General features: G+C 36.8%; 1 protein-coding gene across 2 annotated transcripts in view; it reads left to right on the plus strand.

The window, feature by feature from the left end:
- The window catches only part of LOC119785378 (teashirt homolog 1-like), a 48,609-nt gene extending 31,623 nt beyond the window's left edge, over positions 1-16,986 (plus strand). For both annotated transcript variants that reach the window (XM_038288003.1, XM_038288004.1), the window contains one exon: positions 12,548-16,986. In XM_038288003.1, the coding sequence (XP_038143931.1) occupies positions 12,548-15,864 (3,317 nt within the window). In that variant the 3' untranslated portion in view covers positions 15,865-16,986. The remainder of the gene's footprint in view (positions 1-12,547) is intronic.
- The last annotated feature ends 7,986 nt before the right edge of the window (positions 16,987-24,972 follow it).

A 24,972-nucleotide genomic window follows, 5' to 3' on the forward strand; every position in this document is an offset into this window, starting at 1 on the left:
CAGTAGTGTATAGGATTTCCTGAAAGCGCGCACCTGCGCGATCACGACGCTACGGAAGCCGGCAGACCAAACCAGCGCATTCAGCTCGGCAAAGAACTCATGCTCTTCCTCAACACTGAAGTCCTCAGACATTTTTCTTTCGTAGTTTCTTTCTTTGCACAGGTAAACAGCACATTTCTTCTTCTACGCTTGCATTATTGGCAGAGCAGATGCTGAATGCGCACTTTCATCTGGTTTGGTCTGCCGGCTTCCGTAGCGGCGTGAGCGCGCATGTGCGCGCTTTCAGGAAATCCTATACACTACTGTTTATGCTCTAAAAACATTCTAAATGACTTCGTTTCGAGTAAATTCTGGACGCTACCCACTCAGGACACTTGGAATACATTGGACGAGCAGTATGGAGGAATATTGACACGTTTTTTGTGGACTTTTATGGACCTTTCTGTCTCGGGCACCGTAGACCTCCATTATTTGAATGTCAGCAGACAGCAAGAAGCCTCCCAGATCTCCAGATGCATTTGAGATATCAAAAAAGTACTCCAGAGTGTTGTTCAGCATGGGGGTGAGTAGAAAATGAAGGCTAATCATGTTTTGGGTGTACTATTCCTTTAAGTCAAACTAACTATTCACAGTTTAATCTTATTTACACAAAACGTTTAACCAAAAGCCATAACATCATATAAAAAGCTTATACCCTGACTTTAAAAAATAAATGGAGCCACTTAATTAAGTAGTTTTCTAAGGTTTTATACCTTTCTGCTCTTTAGAGGCAACACAAGCATAAAAGGTAGCATCTGTTATTTAATAAGGCTTTCTGCTCAGGTAACTAGCCTGCAGCCAGTTGCTTAGCAGAAACGTTGCAATTTAAGTGTCAGCTAGGCTTTTAAAACACCATTTTCTTTATTAGGAGTTATTGGTAGATCTTTAGTAGCATTGAGACAGTGGCTATTCCTGTTTAACACTTTTCAAACTTTGGTTTATCTTGACAGCAGTGGTTGTTCCAAGCCTATTTGAATAACACAATTGGCATCTACATATTCACACTGTAGTATGGTAAATCATTCATACCAATGCAATGTTCACATTCTTAGAAATGGCTCATTTTGAAGAAAAGCAAATTAGTTTCTTTCCTTATTGGTGAGCAAAAAGGGGACATCATCACAATTCAAGTGTAGGTGTAGGAAAACAAAATACTTGGTTTTCCCTAACCAAACAGCGAGCCTTTGGCAAACAATCTAAACATGATCGGTGCTGTAACGGAAAGTTCTCGCTCCATTAATTTTCTCCTACGTTATTTTTGTTTCCTCAATCTTTTCCGTCTATTCTTACCAGCCAAATACCTCACAAAGATGAGCAGATGAAAATCTTGCTGTGCCACTTAATGTTACTGAGTCAGTAGGGTGTCTCCTTACTGCAGAGAGTTGGGATCATATTCATGTAAGAGTGTGTTTAAGTGTGTGTTTTTCTTCCTTTCCCCCTGTTTCTCGGTCGGTTTTCAATGTTTTGTTCCTCAGCGGTGTACAAAGTGGATGGCCTTTGTGTATTGAGGGGAGGGCTGACAGTGTAGAGAACGCTGATTGATGGCTTATTGTGTAACTGGGCCAGACTTGACCAAACTGGTTAAGTTTTGACCCCCTTTTGGCCCTGTGCCCTCTCATTTTTTTTTCTCTCCCAGCTTTCTTTCTTTGTTTACCTCTTGATTTTCTTGTATGTTACAGTCTCGCCTAAGCTTATTCTTTTTTAGTGTTGTTTTTATGTTTTGCTAAACTAATTTATGTTATTGCAATTCTCCTTCTGCCATTTCCCCTTTTTCTTTCCTCAGCCCACCTTCTTTTTTCAGAGATCCTCCATGACAGGTTTAGTCCTTTAACTCCTTCAATCGTGGATCAATTTATAGCACTTATTCATAGCTTTTCTGACATAAACGCTTCCTTTGTAACCTGCAGACAAAGCATAAAAAACCCTACATGTTCTAATTTTACATGATAAACAGCAGTTCTGACCGTTTTACTTTTTAGTTTTTTCTCCTTCGTGCAGTGATTTTCTGCCTCTCTTCACTGCACAGCCTTAGTGATTTATGGTAATTATCCATCTTTGGGGTCATCCATCAAGTGGTTGTTGCTACGCAATGAGAGCAGCTGTTGTTTAGTCAGGGGGAAGCTCCACTGTTGGGGTTAATGCAAGTGAATTCAAAAACCAGCATCTATGCAGGAAGCATGAAACTGTTGTACATTTAGTGCCTGGAATTTATGGACCATTTATTTTGCATTTAAAATAGTCCTACAATGTGAATCCTCAATTAAACAGAGAAAAAAATGACTTAAAGTAGTATTATATATCCTTTTATCTTTTTTTTACAATCCTCAGAGTATTTTTTTCTTAGAAACATAATAAATACATCAACAAAATGTGTTTTTTTTTTTTAAATAAAAGCTTTAAAGGATGGCCAGAATGTTAATAATTAAGCACTTTTACCTCTGATTAACACTGTGACCAGCATCACCAAGCTGCGGTCGGCCAAGCTGTACTTCACTGCTCTTTAAACGTATCCATCCTTCTAATTTACACTGCATCCTCCCCACTGTGGTGGAAAGCATTGAGCTTAAGAAACATGCACAGATTTCGTGATAAAAGCCAGTCATAAAAGCAGACATCAGACCAAACAACTCATTCCATGGATTTGAAAATGTTAAAAGCTGCTTCACTTTCTAACTGTAAATTCTCAGGTATCAGGCAAACTCAAAACGGCAACTGGACTTTCGTCTTCAGTGAAAGCCTAGTTTCCTCCTGTTTAAGCCTGCTTCGTGGTTGTTTCACTTTTTTGTTATTTGCATCGAGATTTCAGTCATTCATACACACTCACTCATTGATGGTGGAAAACTACATTGTAGCCGCAGCTGCCGTGGGGCTCAATGACAAAGCGAGGCTGCGGTACAGCGGTGCCACCAGACCCTCTAACCACCATCAGTAGGCAATGCAGGTGAAGTGTGACACTAAAAGCCAGAGCCGGGGGTTTGAACCAACATCCCTCTGGTTGCAGGGTAAACTCCTTCTTCTGACACCACTATCGAAAAGCTATATTTGCTGCTTATTTTGATTGATCAATGATCTAATGTGTGCAATTGATACTATTAACACTTATAAATACATACTTCTTAATGTTTCAATATAATATGGTCTTTCAGTAAATGTAGTCCATTTTCGGTTAATTGTTTTCAAAATCCTGGTGTTGTTTAATGTTGGGAAAAGTGACTTCTGTAAACTGAATACAGTCTGGCTCCAGCGGAATTAATAATGATGTTGGCAGTATAAATGCTGTAAATGCTTCTAAAGCAGCATTACATTAGAAAAAAGTAGCCCAAATCCTAAGCGTTTCTTCAATTTATATTTTAAAAAATGAAAAGAGAAACTCTTGAGGAGCTATAACGATTCACAGTCCAGGAAGGAAAATTCTGATAATAACAACTATAAGTCTATCATGGTATAGCGACAAGAAAAAAAGTTTAAAAAAGCCCTCATTTTAACCGACATCGAAAGTAGGAATGCAGGTTATAGATTTTCTTAAAGTATGCTAAATTTAAAATAGACTTGGACAAACTTTATTGTCATTTTTTACACTCAGGGTGTATCCAAAATGAAATTTCATTCAGTACAGCTCTCAAGAAATTTCCATTTCTTAAAGTGCAGCAGTAAAAATAAAAAATAAAAGAGCCCATCAATATATTTTAAAAATTTTGTTTTTTTTAACACATTATAAACACATAAATATAAAGAAACAGGAAGCTTTTAGTTTTCTGAATAATAAAATAAGGTGAACGGAATCAATTATGTGAATAGTTATAATCCCCAGTGAACAGAATGTCACGCAGACAGACTGTCAGACTGTACTGATCCGTTCATGTCAAACGAGAGCCGTGTCTCAGTAACTGTGATAGTTCTTTGTTTTCAGTCTAATCCAACAATTAGTGGTGGGAGCAACATTTGGCTGCTGTTAGCTGTGCTTCTAAAAGAGTGTTTATGGTTCCTCTCAGAGGATTGTTAAACTGGGCTCCATGAAGTGCATTAACTCACAAATCAGCTGCACCTATTGGTGTTATATCTTTTTTCTGTCATGGCACAGATGCTTTACCCAATGCCCTCCACTTTTAATTGTTGGTTGAGAAGTTGACGTTGGTCCTCCACTTAGCCCAGCGAAGTTGGAGCTACATATGTGATAACTTCAGGAGCTTGTGATATTTCATACTGATTTTACATCTTTGGCCTACTTTTTGTTGATCTGCAACATAAAATCTCAATAAAATATATTAAATTTAGCAAATATAACATGGCAAAATGGGGAGGGTAAAAATACATAAGGAGCTACACACTTCAACCATACCCTTATTAGCTTTATTCACCCGAATGTAGAATAAACAGAAAATTAAGATTATATAAACTAAACCCTGAGGCTTTTTTATAATAAACAAAAAAAGATAGGGTGAAGAATCTGTTTAACAAATGATTTCTGCCTATACTGAGTCATTGTTTGGCTTACATGGAATAAACCACTCTCACATCATTGGTAATTAGCATCATTAATGCTTTATCCATTCTTTTGCATATAAATTAAACCAGATTGTGTAACAAATGTCTGTGCAGCACCACAGCAATGATCATAGGATTTGGTTAAGGTGGGGTGATGGTGGCTGTGGAGCAGGAATGTTTGCAGTAGAGTTGAGCAGAAAGGGTTTGAATCTGTTGCACCAATGATCCAACGGCTGCTGTTTCATCTCAGAACAAGTGGGCACTGACAGTTCAGGGAGAAGGTGATTTATAGAACAACGTCACTAACGTGGAATGTCAAAACGCTCTGACAATTCAAGGAGGTTGAGGGGAAGTAGTTTATTTCTTCACTGATTTAGTATTTTTGTGTCTTTATAAATCCATATATTTTATGAAGGTAATCTAAGGGGGAATCTGAGATGTCGAAATGATTTAAAAATGCTTTTAGCAAAATTTGTTCCCATAATTGCAAAGTTGTTTTTTTTTTTTTTTTTTTTTGAAGAGTCTTATTTGTGGCTGATAATCTTCTTGAAGGGGAAAGGATGAACATAAACTCATATAGACGCATAAAAAATTATGTCTCAGAAAGACAAGGAGAGCAGGTTCCTGTGCCAAAAGTGGTGCAGCAACCTACAGTCTCCTCATAAATGAGAGTAATGAGACTGAAACCGCATAAATGCATAGGAACACTATGTTCATCCAACCCGTCTTCACTACTTTATGTATCATTTTTCAGGGCACAGGAAGGCGGAAAGTAATATCTGCCTTCAGGACAACAAAGTATGTAATAGGGCATGTATATATATAGTGAAGCACAAAATTAAACCTCTGAATAATATTGAAGATCATTTTAAATTAAACTGATTTTTTGCTATTTCTTATTTAAATAATAAAATAATGTAAAAGAAGTAAATATTGAAAAAGCTTTTAAAATGTTTTTGAAAATGGTTCTTTAACAACAAAGCCGCTCTTTCTAGCTTTTCGTCTTACGACTGTCATTTGACAATTCATTGGGTTATAAGCATCAAGTCTTTAAGGATGTAAGAAATCGAGGCCAACATCCTAATGTTAGTCAAATTAAAAATATACTTCAATCCTAAAACTGTTGGCACTATGACCATTCATAGACCTAACTGTACATTATATTTTCCTATAGGATATAAGATTTACAAGGAGTTTAACTTTTGTATTTCTTTGTTTGCTCTCAGCTCAATGAGATGCAATCATCGAAACTGTTGTATGAGTGTTAGGATAATGTCAGGCTTTAGGATTGAAATGCCTGTTGGACAATTTTCTCTTTTGATGTTTTATCTAATCTTGGTAGGTTAAATACTGAAATCTCTGATTGTTTCTTCACATTTAGCATTTGATCTATTCCCAACATTTTGTTTTGTAAAAGCCTCAAAGTGCCTTCTTGGTGTACTTTTGATTTAGTTGAACTCAAAAGTACAGCCTCTATCAAAAACCTTCAGCACGTTGTGTGTCTTTTTTATTATAATCCCTAACAGAAGAATGTGTTTCCATTAACATTTTTTTTTTTTTGCACATTTTTAAATATCACATTAGAAGAGCTTGATGGAAACAGCGATAAATGTATGAATTTCGCAAACATTTGTATGCTCCCTTGAAGTGGGTTTTGACTGTTTAGATTTAATTGTCAATAATCGTTCTGGTGATTTGTTTATGTGAGACTCATCCCCATTTTCACTTACCAGTGGTGAGTCTGACTTAGTGGAAAAATTGCAAATCTTCTTTTCGAAAGTAACCTTGAATGAGCCATGCTAACAGCTTATTTTAAACAGAGCCTGCACCAATAAAATGGGCTTATGCATTCTCCAACACGTGTTTAATAGGCAGGTACAGGATTGGGCATGTGCATTTTTTTTCTAAAAAGTGGAGAGAGCGGATCTTTTAAAAAATTCACGAAAATCCTCCACCTTTAAGTCTCATGTTGGCACAAACCATGGCTAACACTTGCTGACATGATAAAGTAAGTCAAACTTGTCCAACTAAAACACATTTAATAAAACTTTGATCCATTGTTCCGGCCAAACCTTCAAATTGGCCATCAGAAGATGGTATGATACAAATGGCCAAAGACTAAAACCTCATAAGTAGGTTAGGAAAAATATACAGGTAGATCTTTTTGTCCTTAATACTGGGGGTAACCCTAAAATAATCCTCTATTATATCAAAGCTGTTAACATCAATGCCAGCATTATTTCATTTATGCTGTCTAAACACAGGTTTAATGGTAATAAATGATTATTAATGCTTGAAAACTGCACAACTTGCAGAAAACAGTGATTTCAAATTCTGTAAAAAGGGTAAAAGCTTGAGTAAAATAGGTAAACTACCAAAAGCAAGTTCTTTTGATACGCAGATAAAAGCTAATATTTTGAGGATGGAACAAGTGGATGAAGAGAAAGCAAATCATTACCATATGATTTATAGAGCCCATATTAAACCTAATGTTACACCAGTCCTTTCTCAGGGTTCTTATTTGAATTAATTTAAAGTGTAATAAGAATCTGTTGGTTTAGTTTTAAAAAGTAGAACACCTGGCTTGACTAATGTCACCATGATTGTGTTCTGTTTGATGTTACTTCTTTTTCTATTGGCTTTCATTAGAGTGATCCTTGTTAGGACAAGCCTTAAGAATTAGTTGCCCTAGTTCATAAACTTACCACTTATTACTTTGACTGCCAATGTTCTAAATGACTAAATGAGCATAAAGTTCAAATAGTTGTTTTTATTTATTTATTTTTTTTTTTTTTTGTAGAAACACCTCAGTTTGGAACCTGATACAAGTGTTAAAGTGAAAAAATGGACACCAAACATATCATTTGACAGTTAATTTGCATTCTTGCCAAAAAGAAAATGCCAATTACCAGCGTTTTAGCAACATCTTTTTTCCCATGAAAATGTGCACATTTCTCCATGCTATAGTGAAGGAAAGATGGCAAAATCTCTAATTATTCAATGTTTTTTTTTTCTTTTATCTAATGCAGCAGGATTCTACAAAAATAGAAACAATTGCCTGACTGTACAGCAACCACTGTGAGGATGAGGCTGTTCTGAATAGTTTAATTTCCCCAATATAGTAGCGCTTTGAAAATCTGAGATGGTGGATTTGTCCAACATATGAGCTACAGGAAAGCCCAGAGCTGTTGTGCCATATGGTGGACTGCTTCATGTGGGTTTAGGGAGGAGGGGGCAGGGAGTACTCTTAGGTAAGCCTTTACAAGTCTCTGCTTAGGAGAAAATGTTCTTCATTTTAAGTATTTTGTAGAATTCATGAGAATTTTCGTGACATGCTTTGCAGAAAACATTCAACTTAACTAAAGGGTAACAAACCTAGGTTAGGACAGGCTGTTGGTCTTTGCCAGTTTGCATTCATCTCAGCCGTCATCAGACAAGTCCAAAGAGATTGTCAAGTCCCATGAAACCACAACCACAAGTTCAGCATTGAAAAGAGAAGCAGGAATGGACAGAATGATGGGAAAAGTAGGGAGGAGACAGATATTGCCTGACATTACTGAGCATTACCATAATTGGCTTTTCTACATGATAGGACAGAGGAAATAATAATGTCATTTTATTTACAGCCTTCTCTCTGCCCGAACACGCACACAGTCATGCACACCCCACAGGTCAATGACACACACTGATCAGGCCTGTCCAAAGCCATCAGAGGTGAGTGGCAGGGAATGGAGGGACCGGTGACAAAGCGAAACGGCAGAGAGAAATAAGACTGCCACGCCGGAGCTGCCTCTTTGAAGGGCCGCTAAACGCTCTGAGGGAGCCTTGTTGGCCGCCCCGCCACAGATGCGGGAGCTCGGCACACTGGGTAAATCAGCAGGGTGAAGGCTGCTGGAATTGGACATTAGCACTGCAAATGAGAGTGGGGATTGCCCTCTTCTCTGAGACAACATGAATAAATGAGAAAGGCTTAAAGGGGAATGGGTGTGTGCTGTGTGTGTGTATACTTAAAAAAAAAGAGGAAAAGAAGCTGGGCTGAGGTTGTCGGTGCCATGTCATGGTCAGGTTATCTGGTATCTTGAAACATAACATTTTCCTCAATAAGCATTTACTAAATTTTCATTTTAGTGACAACACTTACCCATGTTGAAACATTTTGGAATGCTTGGAGAAGGACTTACATGTGATGATTTTCAACAATGACTGCTGTAAGTCTAAAGAAAACTAAATAAAACTCTTTTTATAAGCTTGAAAGCATCATTGTAAAGCAATAAAAAATATTCTAAGATTGAGCCATGGACAGTCATAAGATTCCTCTAAAAGACCCCTTCTAGAAAAGTAGTACAAAAACAACAAATAACTTACATTTCTATTACTAAATACTACTACTGACTAAATCTATAGTACGATCTCAATGTTTTATTTAAAAGCAAACAAATATTGATGGTGTAGCTAACAAATATTACCAACTACAAATATCTGGGTATTAAAGGTTTGATATTATTCACATTTGTTTATTATTGTGGATTCGATGAAATATAGAAAGATGCCCATTATATTTCAATTTAGTTAGTTTAGTTAGTTGAGTACTAACTCTATTCCATTCTATTTTATGTGAATTCCGCTGCTCAATAGACGTAAGGCCAATGTCTGTATAGCTGTAATTTAAAATAACTTTTTCCTAGTAAAGGTTTAACTTCCCAATTATGACTGTCTTCATTTTGTGATCAGTAATATTTCAGCTCAATTGGAGGAAAAAGTGCAGTTTTTGTCTTTCAGCCTGCTGCCTGGCAGAGGTCAACAAGGGACATGTCAGCGCTGCGTTCAACTATGCTTACTCTGGCACTTTTTCTTACAACTAAATTGACTTTTGACAAGAAAAATAAAACTGACATACCTTGTAACATGATTTTGATCCACACTTTTTGCTCCATATTATATCAACTACAAATAGATAGTGATAAATAAATATTCTGTAGTTGCATGTGTGCAGCTTTTAAAGACAGTTAAAATACAATGAACGATTTAACTATCAAAAACTGTCTATTCTGATATTTTATGATCAAAACACATATTGGAGATTGTTATAATTACCTTTAGTCAAGTGCTTAAGGATAACATTTGATATATTGCTTGGTGCAGCTGGTTAAGAGCATATTTGCTTTGTATAGAAGATAAAAACTGACATTGGTGCATTACTTGGATTCTCATAAGTATATAGATCACTCATTCAACCATATCCTGTAGAGGAAATTTTTATGTTTTTTTTGTTTTTTTTTTAACACAACTTTTGTTAAGCCTTGCATTTGCACATACATGCATAACCGTCGAATATTTTTGCCTTAGATGAGAAATGGTGTTTCGAGAAGAAGGCGTACATGTGTGCATGTGTGCGTATGTCACTGGGGTTGGGAGAAAAAAGGGAGGGGATATCCTACTGTGGTGTCACCTGTCTACAGCAAAAAATCCTGGACTCTCTGGGCACAACAATAGTGACAGGATCCTCTCCAGACACAGATGGCTTCGCTTTCCCCCCACCAGCCACATTGCAGCTCTGCTTGCACCTGACACACCGTGACACTTAGGATACACACAAACATGTGCAATGCGCACCCACAACTGATCGGCCACACCTGCGGTATGTTCTATGAAAGTTGAAGCTGCAATGAAGAGATGTGATTATTGTCACGATTTTATTTTCCTGATATTATTAAGCTGTTTAACTTTAGTCCAATTGATTTCTTTTTTGTCAGATACACCAACACACACACCTCTTGTTCATAAGCCTAAACACATCTCTCTTCCTCTCTTTTCAGAACTTCTCTTTCGCCTATCCTCCCTGACAGCACAAAGTGGGCTTACGTTTTTGATTGACAACCACAACAGACACTTTTCTCCCCCCCATCCTTCCCCTCCAGCCTCCTGTTTTAATCCCCTTCCCATCCTGCTCTCCCTCCTTCCCTTTGCTTCCTCTTTTGTTCTGAGTGACGCTTGAAAGCCGCCATGTCAGCATCTTTTCCATCTCTGATTGCCTTATTAGCCGGCGGTGGCACCCGCAGCTTTTCTGACACAGATGGTGAAGGAAGAGGAGGAGGTGGAGGCTCGAGTAGGGGTGAAAAGGGAAAAAAAAATGGCTGACTTGTGTTTGTTGTTGTTACTTTCTGCTGCACTTCCTTCCCTCCCATCGCTTTTCTGGCTTGTTTGTGTGGACACTGACACCTTGGGCTGACACTTACATACTCCTGACACTGATGCCTGTCAGGGTAACATACAGAGGATGGCAGGAAAAGAGTAGACTTTAGTGTTAGTGTGCTGGCATTGTGTGTGTATTTGTACTGCTGTCAGGTTTCTCTCTCTATGTTTTGTCTTTACTCTTCTCCCTTTGACTTTGTCTTTGCATTCATTTCAATACGGTGGTTTGCATATTGATGGGGAGGATGAGATCATTTGAAGGAGTTACAACAACAAAAACTTGAAAAGATGTGAACTCACAAACTACATTTATTCATCAATTCTCACTCATTAGTAACTGAGAGATTTTTTTTTTTACTAATATCTATACACAAGTTGTTTACACAAATTTGTTTAAAGTGCACTTAAAGTACAGTGCAACATATGTAAAATATATAAAAAATGCATTACCATTAATAGTAAAAATAGTGAATCATATTACAAGAAGTGTGAATAGGAATGTCCATGACCTTCAGAAAAGACTAAATATACCATCGTAGAAAGAGTTGGGGTTAGCACAAACATCAGCACACAGCTGATGTTTCTGTTAGAGGAGCCTGTTTCCAGGGACACAGAGACATAAACCAGGTGTAAGATGTGTCACTGTTAAGACATAAAAGCAATTATCTTTGCAAAAGTGCACTGTGATTTCAAGTAGGAAAGACGTATTGATGCTCTTCCTTATAACAGCCAGGTGTTAGACCTCAGGCTTATTTCCCAGATGTTTGGGGACCTCAGGGACATCAACAGTTATGTCCACTCTGATCATAGGAGAGAAAGCTACAGTTGTTTGAAGCTGACAGCAACTCTACCTCCTCACCGATGATACTATGGCACTTTAAACAAGCATCTTATGAGGGATAGGTTAAAAGTGAGCCTTTTTAAATTTTTTTAAACCTTTTGCAACCTAGGTTATCTTAAATGTATTTTAACATGGTTATATTTGTAAACTGTGCAGGCATTTGCTTTTCTAAAATGATATAACATGGCAGTCTGAGCACACAGGGAGCACAGGCGATAACAACATGTCTTCTCATGTCCACTAGCCGTTTCCTAACATCATGCTGTGCGGACTTCCACAACCGATGCCAAGTCAACTCAAGCCAAGCATGGCTTGGCAAGCCTGGTATAACTGGCATTTCGTTCCACTATTTCTAACTTGTTAATACGCAGTATGTGGAAATTTAAGCAGATCATTGAAATGTGGAACATATTAACAAAAGAAAAAAAAAAGGAAATGTTCTAACCTTTTTGGGGTAATTTTCATTTCTTCTGAAATTAAATTGAATATGCTATTACAAAAACTAAAAATCTTGCTCATAATCCCCTGTAAAAAAAATCTCTTGCATCAATGACAAATTGTTTCTTTGAAGTAGAATTTTGCTATATGCTGTTTTTCGAAAACATATTATGTATGTGTTATTCTTGTATCTACTTAGACAAATTTGATTACAAAAAGTGTCTTGTGGTTTTTGATTTCAGAAAAAAAAGATTGCTTCCCATAATTTTTTATTCCTTATCCCAGCTGCCTGAAATATTGTAAACACTAGACAATATTTCAGTTCGGGACTGGAGTGGAGAAAGATTTTCTGTAATTTTGAGATTGTGGATGTGGGACTTTTTATTATTGCAAACCTTAGTTCTGTCCGAAGACTAATACCAATATTTTTGATGGATTACTGCTTCCACCACCCACATATTGTACAAGTTTTGTTCTTGTTGGTCAAATGCAACAAAATAAAGATAGAAAAGTATCCAAATTAACACTCTCTTTTTTTTATTTTTCTTCTAGCTTATGGACCTGACGATGAGTTTAAAACAGGGAAACCTGATGAAGACGAGCACCTCATGGACGATTGTCTTTCCCTTGATGGTCAAGATGGAGACTATATCTTTAATGATGATGAAGACCCAAGGGAACCCTATAGCTGCCAGAACTCTCCCCTTAGCAATGGCACTAACCAAGATGCTGGATATGCTTCCCCTCTCAGTACTACGAGCGATCAACTGGTGGATCTTAAGACCACCACTTCCACCTCTAGTGATCAAGAGAAGCTAGAGGAAAAGCTTGGGGAAGGCACTGAGTCAATGGATGCCCTCTCTCTTCAGGACAGTCTGACAAAAATGAAAGCTGTCTATGCAAACTTCATTTCAGATGCCGCCTGGTCCAGCATTGCTGTGGATATGCTTAAAAGTAAACAAGGTAATAATTTGGCAGCTAGCAATGGTAGAGGTAGCAATTACAAAGGCAGCAATGGGTTTCTGAATAATCACAGTTCAAACCACAGCCATCTAAAGAGCAGATTTAGTGGTAATGATACCCCAGTCACCACTCAAGTAAACAGCAGCAGCACGACTACACGGACAGTCTCAAGCAACAGCAGCACTGGCACTAGCTCCGCCAACACTGGAGGATTAGCCTATGACTGGCATCAGGCAGCTTTAGCAAAAACTCTTCAGCAAAATCCATACCAACTCCTTCCTGAGCCAAGCCTCTTCAGCACCGTGCAGCTTTACAGGCAGAACAACAAATTGTACGGGCCAGTCTTTACTGGAGCCAGTAAGTTTCGATGTAAGGACTGCAGTGCTGCCTATGATACCTTGGTTGGTTTGACTGTGCACATGAATGAGACTGGCCACTACCGTGATGACAACAAAGATCCAGAGGATGATCGAAGTAAGAAGTGGTCCAAACCACGTAAGCGGTCTTTGTTGGAGATGGAAGGCAAAGAAGATGCTCAGAAAGTTCTCAAGTGCATGTATTGTGGCCACTCTTTTGAATCCCTGCAAGATCTTAGTGTTCACATGATCAAAACTAAACACTATCAGAAAGTGCCTCTAAAAGAACCAATGCCAGCTCTCACATCTAAACTTGTACCCCCAACCAAAAAAAGAGCATTTCAAGACTTAATGTCCCCAAGCTCACCAGAGTCTGTGTCTCCTGGCATATTCTTTGGAGACTCTCCAAAAGACCAAAAAGCAGCTAATCCCTATGTCACTCCTAATAACAGATATGGTTACCAAAATGGGGCCAGTTATACCTGGCAGTTTGAAGCCCGAAAGGCGCAAATTCTCAAATGCATGGAATGTGGCAGCTCCCATGACACATTGCAACAGCTTACAGCCCACATGATGGTCACTGGACATTTTCTGAAAGTCACAAATTCAGCCTCTAAAAAGGGTAAACAATTAGTTTTGGATCCTGTAATTGAAGAGAAAATTCAGTCGATTCCTTTGCCTCCCACCACAACTCGTCTCCCGGCGCCCAATGGCCAGCCCCAGTCTGACTCCCCTTCGCAGCCATGCAGCCCCAAAGAGAAAAATGAGGATAAAATAGATAATGAGGCAGAGGAAGAGAAAGTAGAATTAGGCGAAACTGATAAAAAAATTAAAGAGGAATATGAAGACCCAAGTGAAAAGTCTGACAAGCCTGTTAAGACCAGATCTTACCAGTACCTTACAGAAGAGGACTTAGAAGAAACACCAAAGGGTGGCCTAGACATCTTAAAGTCTTTGGAGAATACAGTGTCAAGTGCAATCAGCAAGGCCCAAACAGGAGCACCAACATGGGGTGGCTACCCCAGCATTCACGCTGCGTATCAGCTCCATGGATCCCTTAAGTCTACTTTGTCCTCCTGTGCACCGGTTCAACCTCTATTCAGCAACTCCAACTTGAAGGTATTGTCCTCTGACATGGCCTCTTTGATCCATTCACCAAATAGCCCCTCTCCACCTCTTAGCCAAAAAAACAATGTGCTGGCTATGGAGGAGCTTGTGGAAAAGGTGACAAGGAGTAATTCTACAAATGATGAAAAAGATGAAACTAAGTGCATGTCTACAAAATCACCATCGCAAAGTACCAAGGCCAGTGCAGATGCTGCCCCCAAAGTAGTGCAAATCTCTAAAGTTGAGATCCCTCTTGATCTAAAAGGTACAGAAGAGCAAACTGAGCCTAAAACAGAAGTAAAGATAAAAACTGAGGATGAATCACCACAGAAAACAGGTATCAATGGCTGCAATAGCCTTAGCATTATCACTGATAATTTATCTGAGCAATCTCTTGTGAGCCCTCTCAGTGCTTTGCAGTCTGTTATGAATAACCATTTGGGGAAAGCCGCAAAAGTTCCAAGACCTTCTGTGGACCCATTTACAATGCTTTATAAGATGAGCAGCTATGCCCACACTAAACAAGCAGAGCCATCAAGTCAATATAATAATGATAATAATGATCAGCCCATAGACTTAACAAAATCCAAAACCAGCAATGTTGGTTCAGCTAAAGCTAATCCTATAACACCAAACAATAATAATGCAAACAATGTTAAAGCAGTTTTTAGAAATTTCTCCCAATCATCATCTTCACCCCTTCGAGAGAATGCTTTGATGGATATTTCGGACATGGTTAAAAATCTCACGGGCCGTTTAACACCTAAGTCTACTACACCATCCTCTGTCTCAGAGAAATCAGACATAGACGGCTTTACTTTTGATGACAGCATGGAGGAGCTCTCTCCCATCCAAAGAAGGAAAGGCCGACAGTCAAACTGGAATCCTCAGCACCTCCTGATTCTCCAGGCCCAGTTTGCCTCTAGTCTTCGGGAGACACCTGAGGGAAAGTTCATAATTAGTGACCTGGGACCTCAAGAGCGAGTACACATTTGTAAATTTACCGGTCTCTCCATGACCACTATTTCGCATTGGCTGGCCAATGTAAAGTACCAGTTAAAAAGGACAGGTGGAACAAAGTTCCTCAAAAACATTGACTCTGGCCAACCTCTGTTTTTGTGTAGTGACTGTGCTTCACAGTTCAGGACTCCCTTGTCCTATATTAACCATTTGGAGACCCACTTGGGATTTACCTTAAAGGACCTCTCCAAACTTTCTCTAGACTTACTTGAACAGCAGGCAGTAACCAGAATTGCGGAAAAGACGTTAACGTCTTCTGGACTTAATGAAGATGATACTGGCTCAGCGTATCAGTGCAAACTGTGCAACCGGACATTTGTGAGCAAACATGCAATCAAATTGCATCTTTGTAAAACACATGGAAAGTCACCAGAAGACCATCTGATCTATGTGAAGGAACTTGAAAAGTTAGATAAACAGTGATATCGATGATATGGCATGATATATTCTTGTTGCACTAAAACTCTTAAGTCTCAATCTGTCAACACAGGTTGTGCCACAGCTGTTTCATATAAGATTTAACACCATATATTGTAATTATTCATTGAATTTGAATAAAAAAGGTTTTATTTGCAATAACTCGGAAACAGATTGTTATGGTTGCTTTTACACATTTCTACAGATTGGTGCAACAGACTCAGCACTATAGAGTCATTGAATAATTGTTATTTCATCAATGCACTGCATTTTAACTGAGCCTCTAGCAGTAGTCTGCTGTTTTCAAACTGACCTATGCTCTTGTGTTCATCACTGTTTATTTTAGAATAAATATATTTTACTGTATTTTGCATATTATGAAGCTGTGCATGTTTTCATGTAAAGCAATGAGAATGTTAGGTCTGGTTACTTTCAGTCATTATGGCTTAATTGATGTCCCCAATTAACAAAGCTAACTACTTTAAAGTTTAATGGATAAAGATAGTGTTCCAAAATGATTCTGCACTTTCTGTGAGCCTAAACCAATGAAGGAAATTTGATTTAAAAAGATCAAGTTTGGTTTTAAGGCCCTTAATCGAACCATGATGTTGTTTATTTACCATTATGCCACAATGAAATTTCAGGCATCTGTTTTTCCTTAAACCCAAAATTCTTACTTGTCGTCTTTTTAACATGTACAGTACTTGCTTAGAAGCCCATCAGAATTATCATGAAGGAGCTAAAGTTTTAAAGGTAATAAAGTTAAAAACTCAATGTAAAAAATAATATTAATAAATAATGTATGTTGGCATATCTTGCTACTTACAAGTTCAGTATTATTTGTACTGTGTGGATTTTTACGGTGTTATTTTCTAGACCAATTCAGAGGTTGATGGTGTGAAGCTACAGATTACTGTTGGACCAAAAATGTCCTTTTTTCAGTGAGTTGTAGGTCCCTTAATGTGCTTTTTATGAAATTACATTTCTGACATCTGATTTGATGTCAATGACTGTATATAAGCTTGAAATGATTTGCTCTCAAGAGTTCCAGGTTTTTGTCATGACCAGTTATTCTAAATGGCATCCTTTATCCTAAGTTGTAAAATAAATGTCATGTCCTGGAATAAAGTACAGTGTGTTTGGAGTTTTTATTTTTATTTTTTATAATACAACGATGCTGTAATTGCAAGAAATTGTTAGGGTTAAGCCACAGTGAATTATAGGCTGCCATCAAGTTCTTCTAAATGTTCTCTTACACACTTAATTTAGCATTCCATTTAACTCTCATACACATATCCAAACCATCTCAGCCAAGCATCTTCATTTTTATCAAAATAATTGAATCCAGTTTCTAAACCTGTCTATTTTGGTCATTCTCAATGCAAATCATAAGTCTTTGCTTGTCTACCTCTAGCAGTAAAGACTTTAATAATTTTAGAGTCCTTCATGCTTCTACCCCACAGAGTACACTACAGACATCCCACCTACTTGGACTCCCTACTGTTGCCATTATGACACCAACAAAACACCAGAGACCATGGCAATTTCTGCCTGATTTCATGTTTGAGCTTGATACAAAGTCACCCATGCTTCAAACATGTCTACCGCTCTGCTCGTTTATGGCAAAAACACACAGCTGGACTAGATTGTTGGTATCCCTTGTTTAATAAAAGAAAAACCAACAATGGTCACAGAAATACCTTGAATCTGAAAAAAAATTATATTCTAAAAGATGCAACAAATTAAAGTATGACATTACTTTTCAATTATGTTTCCCCAGAATTATAAAAAAAAAACTAATAAAATTGGCTTGGAAAGAAATGATTGTGCCTTTAACATAATGTTTCGTTACTTTACCTTTTGAGGTATTCACTGATTCCTGTAACTGCAATGAGACCTCTCAGCAGGTATTTTTGGTCCACTCCTCATGGGCAAACGGCTTCAGTTGTCTCAGGTTTGGAGCCTTTTCCAGACGGCCCTTTTCAGCTCCTTCCAAAGATGCTCATTAGGATTTAGGTCAGGCTGATATAGGGCCACTTCAGAACAGTCCAATGTTTTCCTCTGACCCATTCTTCAGTGTTTTTAGAGTGTGTTTTGTGCCATTATCCTGCTGCAAGACCCAGGCCTGCAATGTACTGTAAATAAAATGTGAAATGCAGCAGAACTTTTGCAGTTGGCTTTTGATTCAAAGGCTATAGCAATACATAATGTTGTTAAAGAGATGCTGTCAATCAAAATCACATTTTATGTTCTGCACAATGACATTAAAGCCTCCTATTTTTGTTTAAAGTTTCGGCAATTTATAGTTAAAAGTGTAAAAACTTATCTTTTTTACTGCCTGAATTTAATGACTGCATTTATATAGGTGTTATTATTAGAGCATTATTACCTCCATTAATAATAAGATACATTTTCAGAATCGAAGAATTTAAGTTTATACATTAGGCTGGTCACCTGTTTGTTAAGCGCCACAACAGCCTCTCCTCCAGAAAGTCCAGACTCCGGTAAGTGACGAAATATTACCAATAACGTGTTTTGGCTTGCTTGCAGTTCAGTGTGATTGAAAAAACCACAGAACAGAACAAAATAATGAAGCAGTTTTAACAAATTCAGATTCAAATCCGCAACTCTAAATTGATCTATCCTAAAGTCAGGAACTCTGAGTGTTCGGTTTTAGAACGGCTGCTATCAATTAGTTCAATCAAATTTAACTAGATCCACTCAGAGTTACCGCATGCGCAACAAGTGTGAAAAGTCCTTCTCAGTGGAGAACTAACTTGACAAGTCACCATGAAAACAAACAACAGGAAGTGCCTATTTCATCCCACCGGAACCAGAGATTTTAAGGTAGAAATGCAAAAAAAATAAAAAAGGAGAACGTGTTCAAAAGACAGCTACAAAGGAGAGGAAGATGTCAAAGGAGAAGATGCTTGAGTTAAGGTGTTAATGCAGTTTTTACATTTATTAAAAGCACTGCTCTCTGTTGTTCCATTTGTTGGTCAATAAAAGGGAGTTTTTCCTCTCCACTGTCGCTACAAGCATGCTTAGTGTAAGGGATTGCATTTGAGTCAATGAGTCGATGCAATCAACTGGTTTTCCTTAGATAGAAAACTTTTAATTAATTTGACTGTATGATATGGTGAACTGCAAAGTGCCTTGAGATGACATGTTGTGAATTGGCGCTATATAAATAAACTGAATTGAATTGAATTGAATTAAAATAAGATTCTTTCTCATCAAAATCGCACTCCTAGACCTAACTGTAATATTATATTTTCTAAATTGCATTTTTGTTGCAGAAACTGAATTTTAGAAAGTAAATAAAACAAAATTACACTAGTAAGAATTAAGTTTTATATATCTAGAAATGTTTACAAATTTTAAGTCTGACATTTATCAGCTTGACTGAAAATGTATTTATGCTATATGACAAAACATTTTTTCATAGTTAAAATAATACAAATGCTGACTAGTAATATTAGGAATATGGAGATCTGAAATAAATTTATAGACATCCAGAATATTTATTCTAGATGTGAAGGATGTCATTTTGTTTGAAATGTTCATTTAGACAATGAAAAAAATAACTTTTTTTTTGAGATATCAGAAATACATATTCAGTAAAACTAGTGCTTCACCTAACTTTAAATGACATGGTTAAATCTGTGTCGTTGAGGCCTTTTGACGCACGGCAGCTACCGTTGCCACAATACGTGTTTGAGTCAGCCATATTCTACGACAGATTTTTCGTGTGAGCAAAATAGCTCCATTTCACTCCTGGATGACAGTAATTCTAACACATTGTCCCTTTACTTTTGCTGAAGTTTGTTGCCTTTAAATGTAGATTCATGCAGTTGTAATGTTAATTTCACTGCTAAGCTGCTGCTCATTCACTATCTAAAAGCTATACAAAATGAAATTTCTATGAAATTACAATTAAAGTTGTCCAAGTAGCTGATGTAAGAAGTTTAGCTTTTGCATTTGGGAATACAGCATTCTCCTAGAGGCATTGCTAAACAATACAGGTAGATTAATGATGAGTGATGAGTGAACCAGTACAGCAATTGGGGGCTGATACCCCCGTCTCTCTCAGGTCACGGCTATCAATCAATCAATAAAGAGAGAAGAGGGCAACAGGTGTTGACAAAATTATGGTTTCTAATATTTAAAAAAAGATTATGTTTACATTTTTGTTTCAGTTAGTTAAATTTGTTTCTTGTAAGTTAGGTTTAAATATTTCAGTAATTAAAATTAAAAAAAATCAAATGATTAGGCTAATTATCACTAACCTTCTACAATGACAAGTTGGAAATTTGACAAAAATCTATATTTTTTCTTTGAAACATATATCATTTATTTATTTATTTTCATTTTTAATTTTCTTACATCCTTTGCAAAGAAGAATCAAAGTTTAAGGAACTACTTTTGTGATTTGATACCTGTTAACCCTTCTCTTAATGGCACTTGTGAATTAATATTGTTTATTTATTAGTGCTTGTATTTAAAACACTTTTGTAACCAATCATCAGATTTGGTTTCACATGCAACCCAACCTTACCCTGAAACCAGCCTGAAAAAATGTGCTATTTGGTAAAACTGATTATGATAGGAATCTAAATTTAAATGGCTCTTAATCACATTTAATTTTAAATCTATAGTCTTATAGATTTACTTTGACATCTAAAAGATAACACTTTCTATACAGGGGAAACTAAACATTTTTTATTAAATACAGAAACAACTAATTCATGCTCCATGTTGACCATAGTTTTTTTTTTTTTTTTCTCTTTCTTACTCTTAGTGTTTGAAGTTGCAGTAAATGTTTCCTGTTTTGGTAGGTTAGGATTATAAAAACTACTCCAAACCATAAAAATAAAAGATTTGTATATACGTTTCTTATGATGCTCTTTAAAGACAAAGATTTGCATCCACTTAGAAGAGTATACTTTAGAAAATGTCAGTGACTTCTGGTGATTGTCCTTGGTTTGTAAGCTTTTGATTGTTTTATTCACAACATTTTTATAAAATGGAGGTAATGTTATTAGCCAAGAGCAGAAACACAATCCTATAAACCTCCACAAGTTTCTTAAGACATGTCTTGTGCTTAAATGCGACCAAAGTTGAACTGGTTTTAATTCTGACCGTATTTGCTCATTTTGACTGCAAAAACCAGGAACTTTGTAAACAATCACCCATTGAAATAAACAGAAGCTTAAATGTATGGGTACTGGCAACTCATTCTCTAATGTTAAAGATCATCAATACCTTAGTTTTCTGAACCAACTTAAATTATTTTCCCTTTATTTAATAGTTAGTTTTTGATATTTACACAACTGTATTTGGTTTCATCCCAAAAAATTATACTTTTTCTATTTTTATTTTTTTTTAGTGCAGGTGATGGTTTTTGAAACAGGATAATGACCAAAAACACACAACTAAAAACACTTAAGTGGGGCCAAATCAAATATGTCAACACCAAATGGAGGACAATAATAAACCTATTTTTGCTTTTTTAAAGATTGAATATTATCAACATTAATATTCTAAATTATCTTTCTTTTTGCCCACTGAAATACTCCAGAATTTAGCTTAATCTTCAAAAAAGAAGGTGGAATTATACTGTCTTCAAGTAAAAAGCCAAGTGTCTCCTTTCATTACATAGTCACGTATGACACATAAGTATGACACGTATTCAGTCTTTAATACAGTAATATTTTGAACTTTAAGCTTGACTGTGAGGAAATAAGAATTCATACATAATCCCCCATTAGACGAAAAAGAATAAAACATTCATTTTTAAAATCCAGTTTTGGAATTTATAGTTCGACACAAGGCTGAGCTTTATAGTTCGGCAACTGAAACACCTGATAAAAGAGGCCATGACATGTCTCCACTGAAGGTATTTAAGTCGACATGCTCCCACCCCACGCAGCTCTTAAACACTAGCCTGAGGCATTTCTCTCAAGAAACAATGGAGTTCTAGTGCCTTGCGGCATTATTTTTGTGTCTGTGGGGAGGCTGTGGCAAGACATACAGAAGATGTATCACTTAAGTTTAATCCTCAGGAAGTTAACTTAGGGGAACAAAGATGTCTAAATAAATATTTTGCTGAAATTAGTTTCTGTATCAAAACTGTTTTATGTCTCGTAGAGACTCTAAACCTATTTGAAGCCCATTTGTTTATTATATAATATTATATAATTTGGAGTTAAAATTAAATGAATGAAACTGGCCTGAATAAAAATTATTGCGCCCCTTAAAAAATTTATATAAATCTGTTCAGTTGTGTGTAAATTAATTGATTAATGATTTTTTTTGCTCTGTGAAGTCCTAAGAGGTGTGGTAAAGCAACACATGATTAAGACCAAGGGGAAAATGAATGCAATTCGCAACAAGCCAGACACGGCAAGGGGGCAAACTCCTCTGATGCAACAGTTTTCAGATGTTTGTTTATTATAAATGTATCTTTATTGTGCCACTTCACTGATAAAAACTACTTTGTCTACTTTGTCACCTCAATCCAAATAACACATATAAAAGTTTGTGGTTTTAGTATTTGAGTTTTTCAAGGTTTATAATTTTTTGTGCACAATGCTTTTGAACATGAATGAAAAAGACTAAATGTGTACTCTACTCTCTTGGTTAAAAGAAAAAAACAAACTCAGATTTTTTTTATCCAGCAATGATATCTATCCGGGTTTTAAATTCATATGTATCTAGAAATCTGCAACAACAAAAAAACCCACATGTCCAAATTAACTATTGAATATGGACAGTTTAAATTGTCACTGTGAAAGAGCCTCATATCTTTCCATCTTGTCATAAATCGGGTTAAAGTTTTGACTCACCATCAAAGTTCATTTTAAATCTTTAAATAACAATTTACCAAATAATTTAATTTCAAGGTCTGTGTATTGATCCAGAATGGTTTTCGTAAAAGCTACAACCTTTACTGCCCAGATGACCTTGCTATGAGAATATCACTAATAAATTTCAAGACAATGAAATGTCACAGCTTTTAGGCATTATTTGCGACCCTCTATATGTCTCTATTAAGGCTCAGTTCTGTGCCTCATAAGTTTAATATGCATATAAAAATCAACTGCATAATACGGACAAGTAAGTGACAGAGAAAGGTGCAGTATGCAGTAAAAAATTCAGCATGTCTTTTTAGGTCTACATGATCTTGTTTTGACACTTAACACATACTAAACTGGTTTGTTTACTTAACATCTTTAAGGGTCACTTACCCATACATTTTGATAACTGATAGCTTTGTTGCATAAAATATTTTATTTCATGTTTATATTTATGTTATGTTTTTGTCATCATCTCTTGTTATGTACTAAGCATTTTGTATTGCTTACTTTTTTAGTGATGAGGTTATATGTCAATGTCAATGTCAAATTTATTTATATAGCACTTTAAAAACAGGTATAAAACTGCACCAAAGTGCTGTACAGGACAAACAATAGTACTAATTAATAAAAACAGATTATCAAAACACTTCAAGTAAATGCCAAAGAATAAAAATGAGTTTTAAGAAGCGATTTAAAATGATCCAGGCTGTGGGCAGATTTAATTTGAAAAGGTAAATTGTTCCATAAAATTGGAGCAACAACAGAAAAAGCCCGATCTCCTTTCCTCTTAAGTCGGGTCCGAGGGACTGTCAGTAATAGCTGATTATTTGATCGTAAGCTTCTGGATACAGAGTGAAATTTTAAAAGGTCCCGAAGATAGGGACATAGACAAGCAGATATACAATTAACTAAAAAAAAAAATGCAGGAATAAAATAATTTCAAAACTAGAATAGCAGTCAGAGAGTGCAGACCTCTGCCAAGCAGCATAATTTGGAATTTTTGTCTTTATTATAATTATTCTGGACTTTTTGAGTCTGAAGCTATCAATAGTTACTGTTGCCTCCTTCTGTTTTTGGGAGGAACTGCTTGTTCAGCCAAACATCCCTATCTTACAAAGTTTGAATGTCTTTATAAGATTCCTGTATCCAGATTTTGATCTGGATACAGGAATGAGCCTTAAACACTCTTTTTTGTTTAAAAAAAAAATATATATATATATATATATATATATATATATAAAAAACTTCCCATGGTGGAGGGTTATAAAACTAGAGTCAGTATCATAATTATATTTATACACATGATTGATTGATCACACATGCTTTTCTACGGAATCAACTTCTTCCTCTGTGCACGGACTGCACTTTAAGAGCAGGTTAGTCACTCACATGTTCGTAATCATCCTTCGCCAGATTAACATGGTCACTAACCTGTGTTTCTCTCCTGCAGAGGTTCCTGCATTAGACGCCCTAGCTGCCACTGCCAATCCGCCAATTCTAAATAAACATTTTTGGAGTTTTCTAACTGTCTGTCTTGCCTTGAATATTAGGTCCTCTGTTCTGAGCCTTGACAGCCCCATGTTCAGGAAGGGGTGGGTTCCTACAAGATATGGATTGCATTCCTGGCTATCTGCAGCCCAGGTTTCGACCAGTCGATCCATAATTATCTATTCATTAAAAAGTTATTTAAATATATTTTTTAGGGAAGGTATACACTACAGTATTTTCAATTGTGCACAGCTACAATTCAAACTGTACTGCAAAACTTCAGGGTTTAAAAGTTCACAACTCAAATTATCTGTTCTCACACTGCATGGGTCAATACTCTGATGCCATCTCACTGCTCTTACTGTATGTCCCAAAACCACACACTGGACTCAGCCCTGAGGAGGGATGGCGCTGGTAAGACTAGTCTATCCGGAAGTAAAGTCAGAGAAGAATTATTCCGTTATTTGCACATGTGCAGTGCACAAGTTTGAGGTAAATTGGCTTGTTACTCTGCTTCACCAGAAAGATAACACTCATAAGCACTTACAAACATGTTTGATTTTTATTCAACCAAGCGCCCCTCGTTACCCCCTGTATACTACATAACACAGGACGCACTATAACCCTGAAATCCCACATACTCCGTCAGCGCTCCGCTGCGCTCCAGACCGCCTGCGCAAAGCAAAGCATACAGCCGCCGCTGTGGTCCCGTCCGCTCCGCTCTGAGTTCCTTGGAGATCGTAGAGAGTATGCGCGAGATGAACCA

This window comes from Cyprinodon tularosa, unplaced genomic scaffold (genome assembly GCF_016077235.1).
Source record: "Cyprinodon tularosa strain WSP-4 unplaced genomic scaffold, ASM1607723v1 ctg247, whole genome shotgun sequence".
Classification (NCBI taxonomy): domain Eukaryota; kingdom Metazoa; phylum Chordata; class Actinopteri; order Cyprinodontiformes; family Cyprinodontidae; genus Cyprinodon; species Cyprinodon tularosa.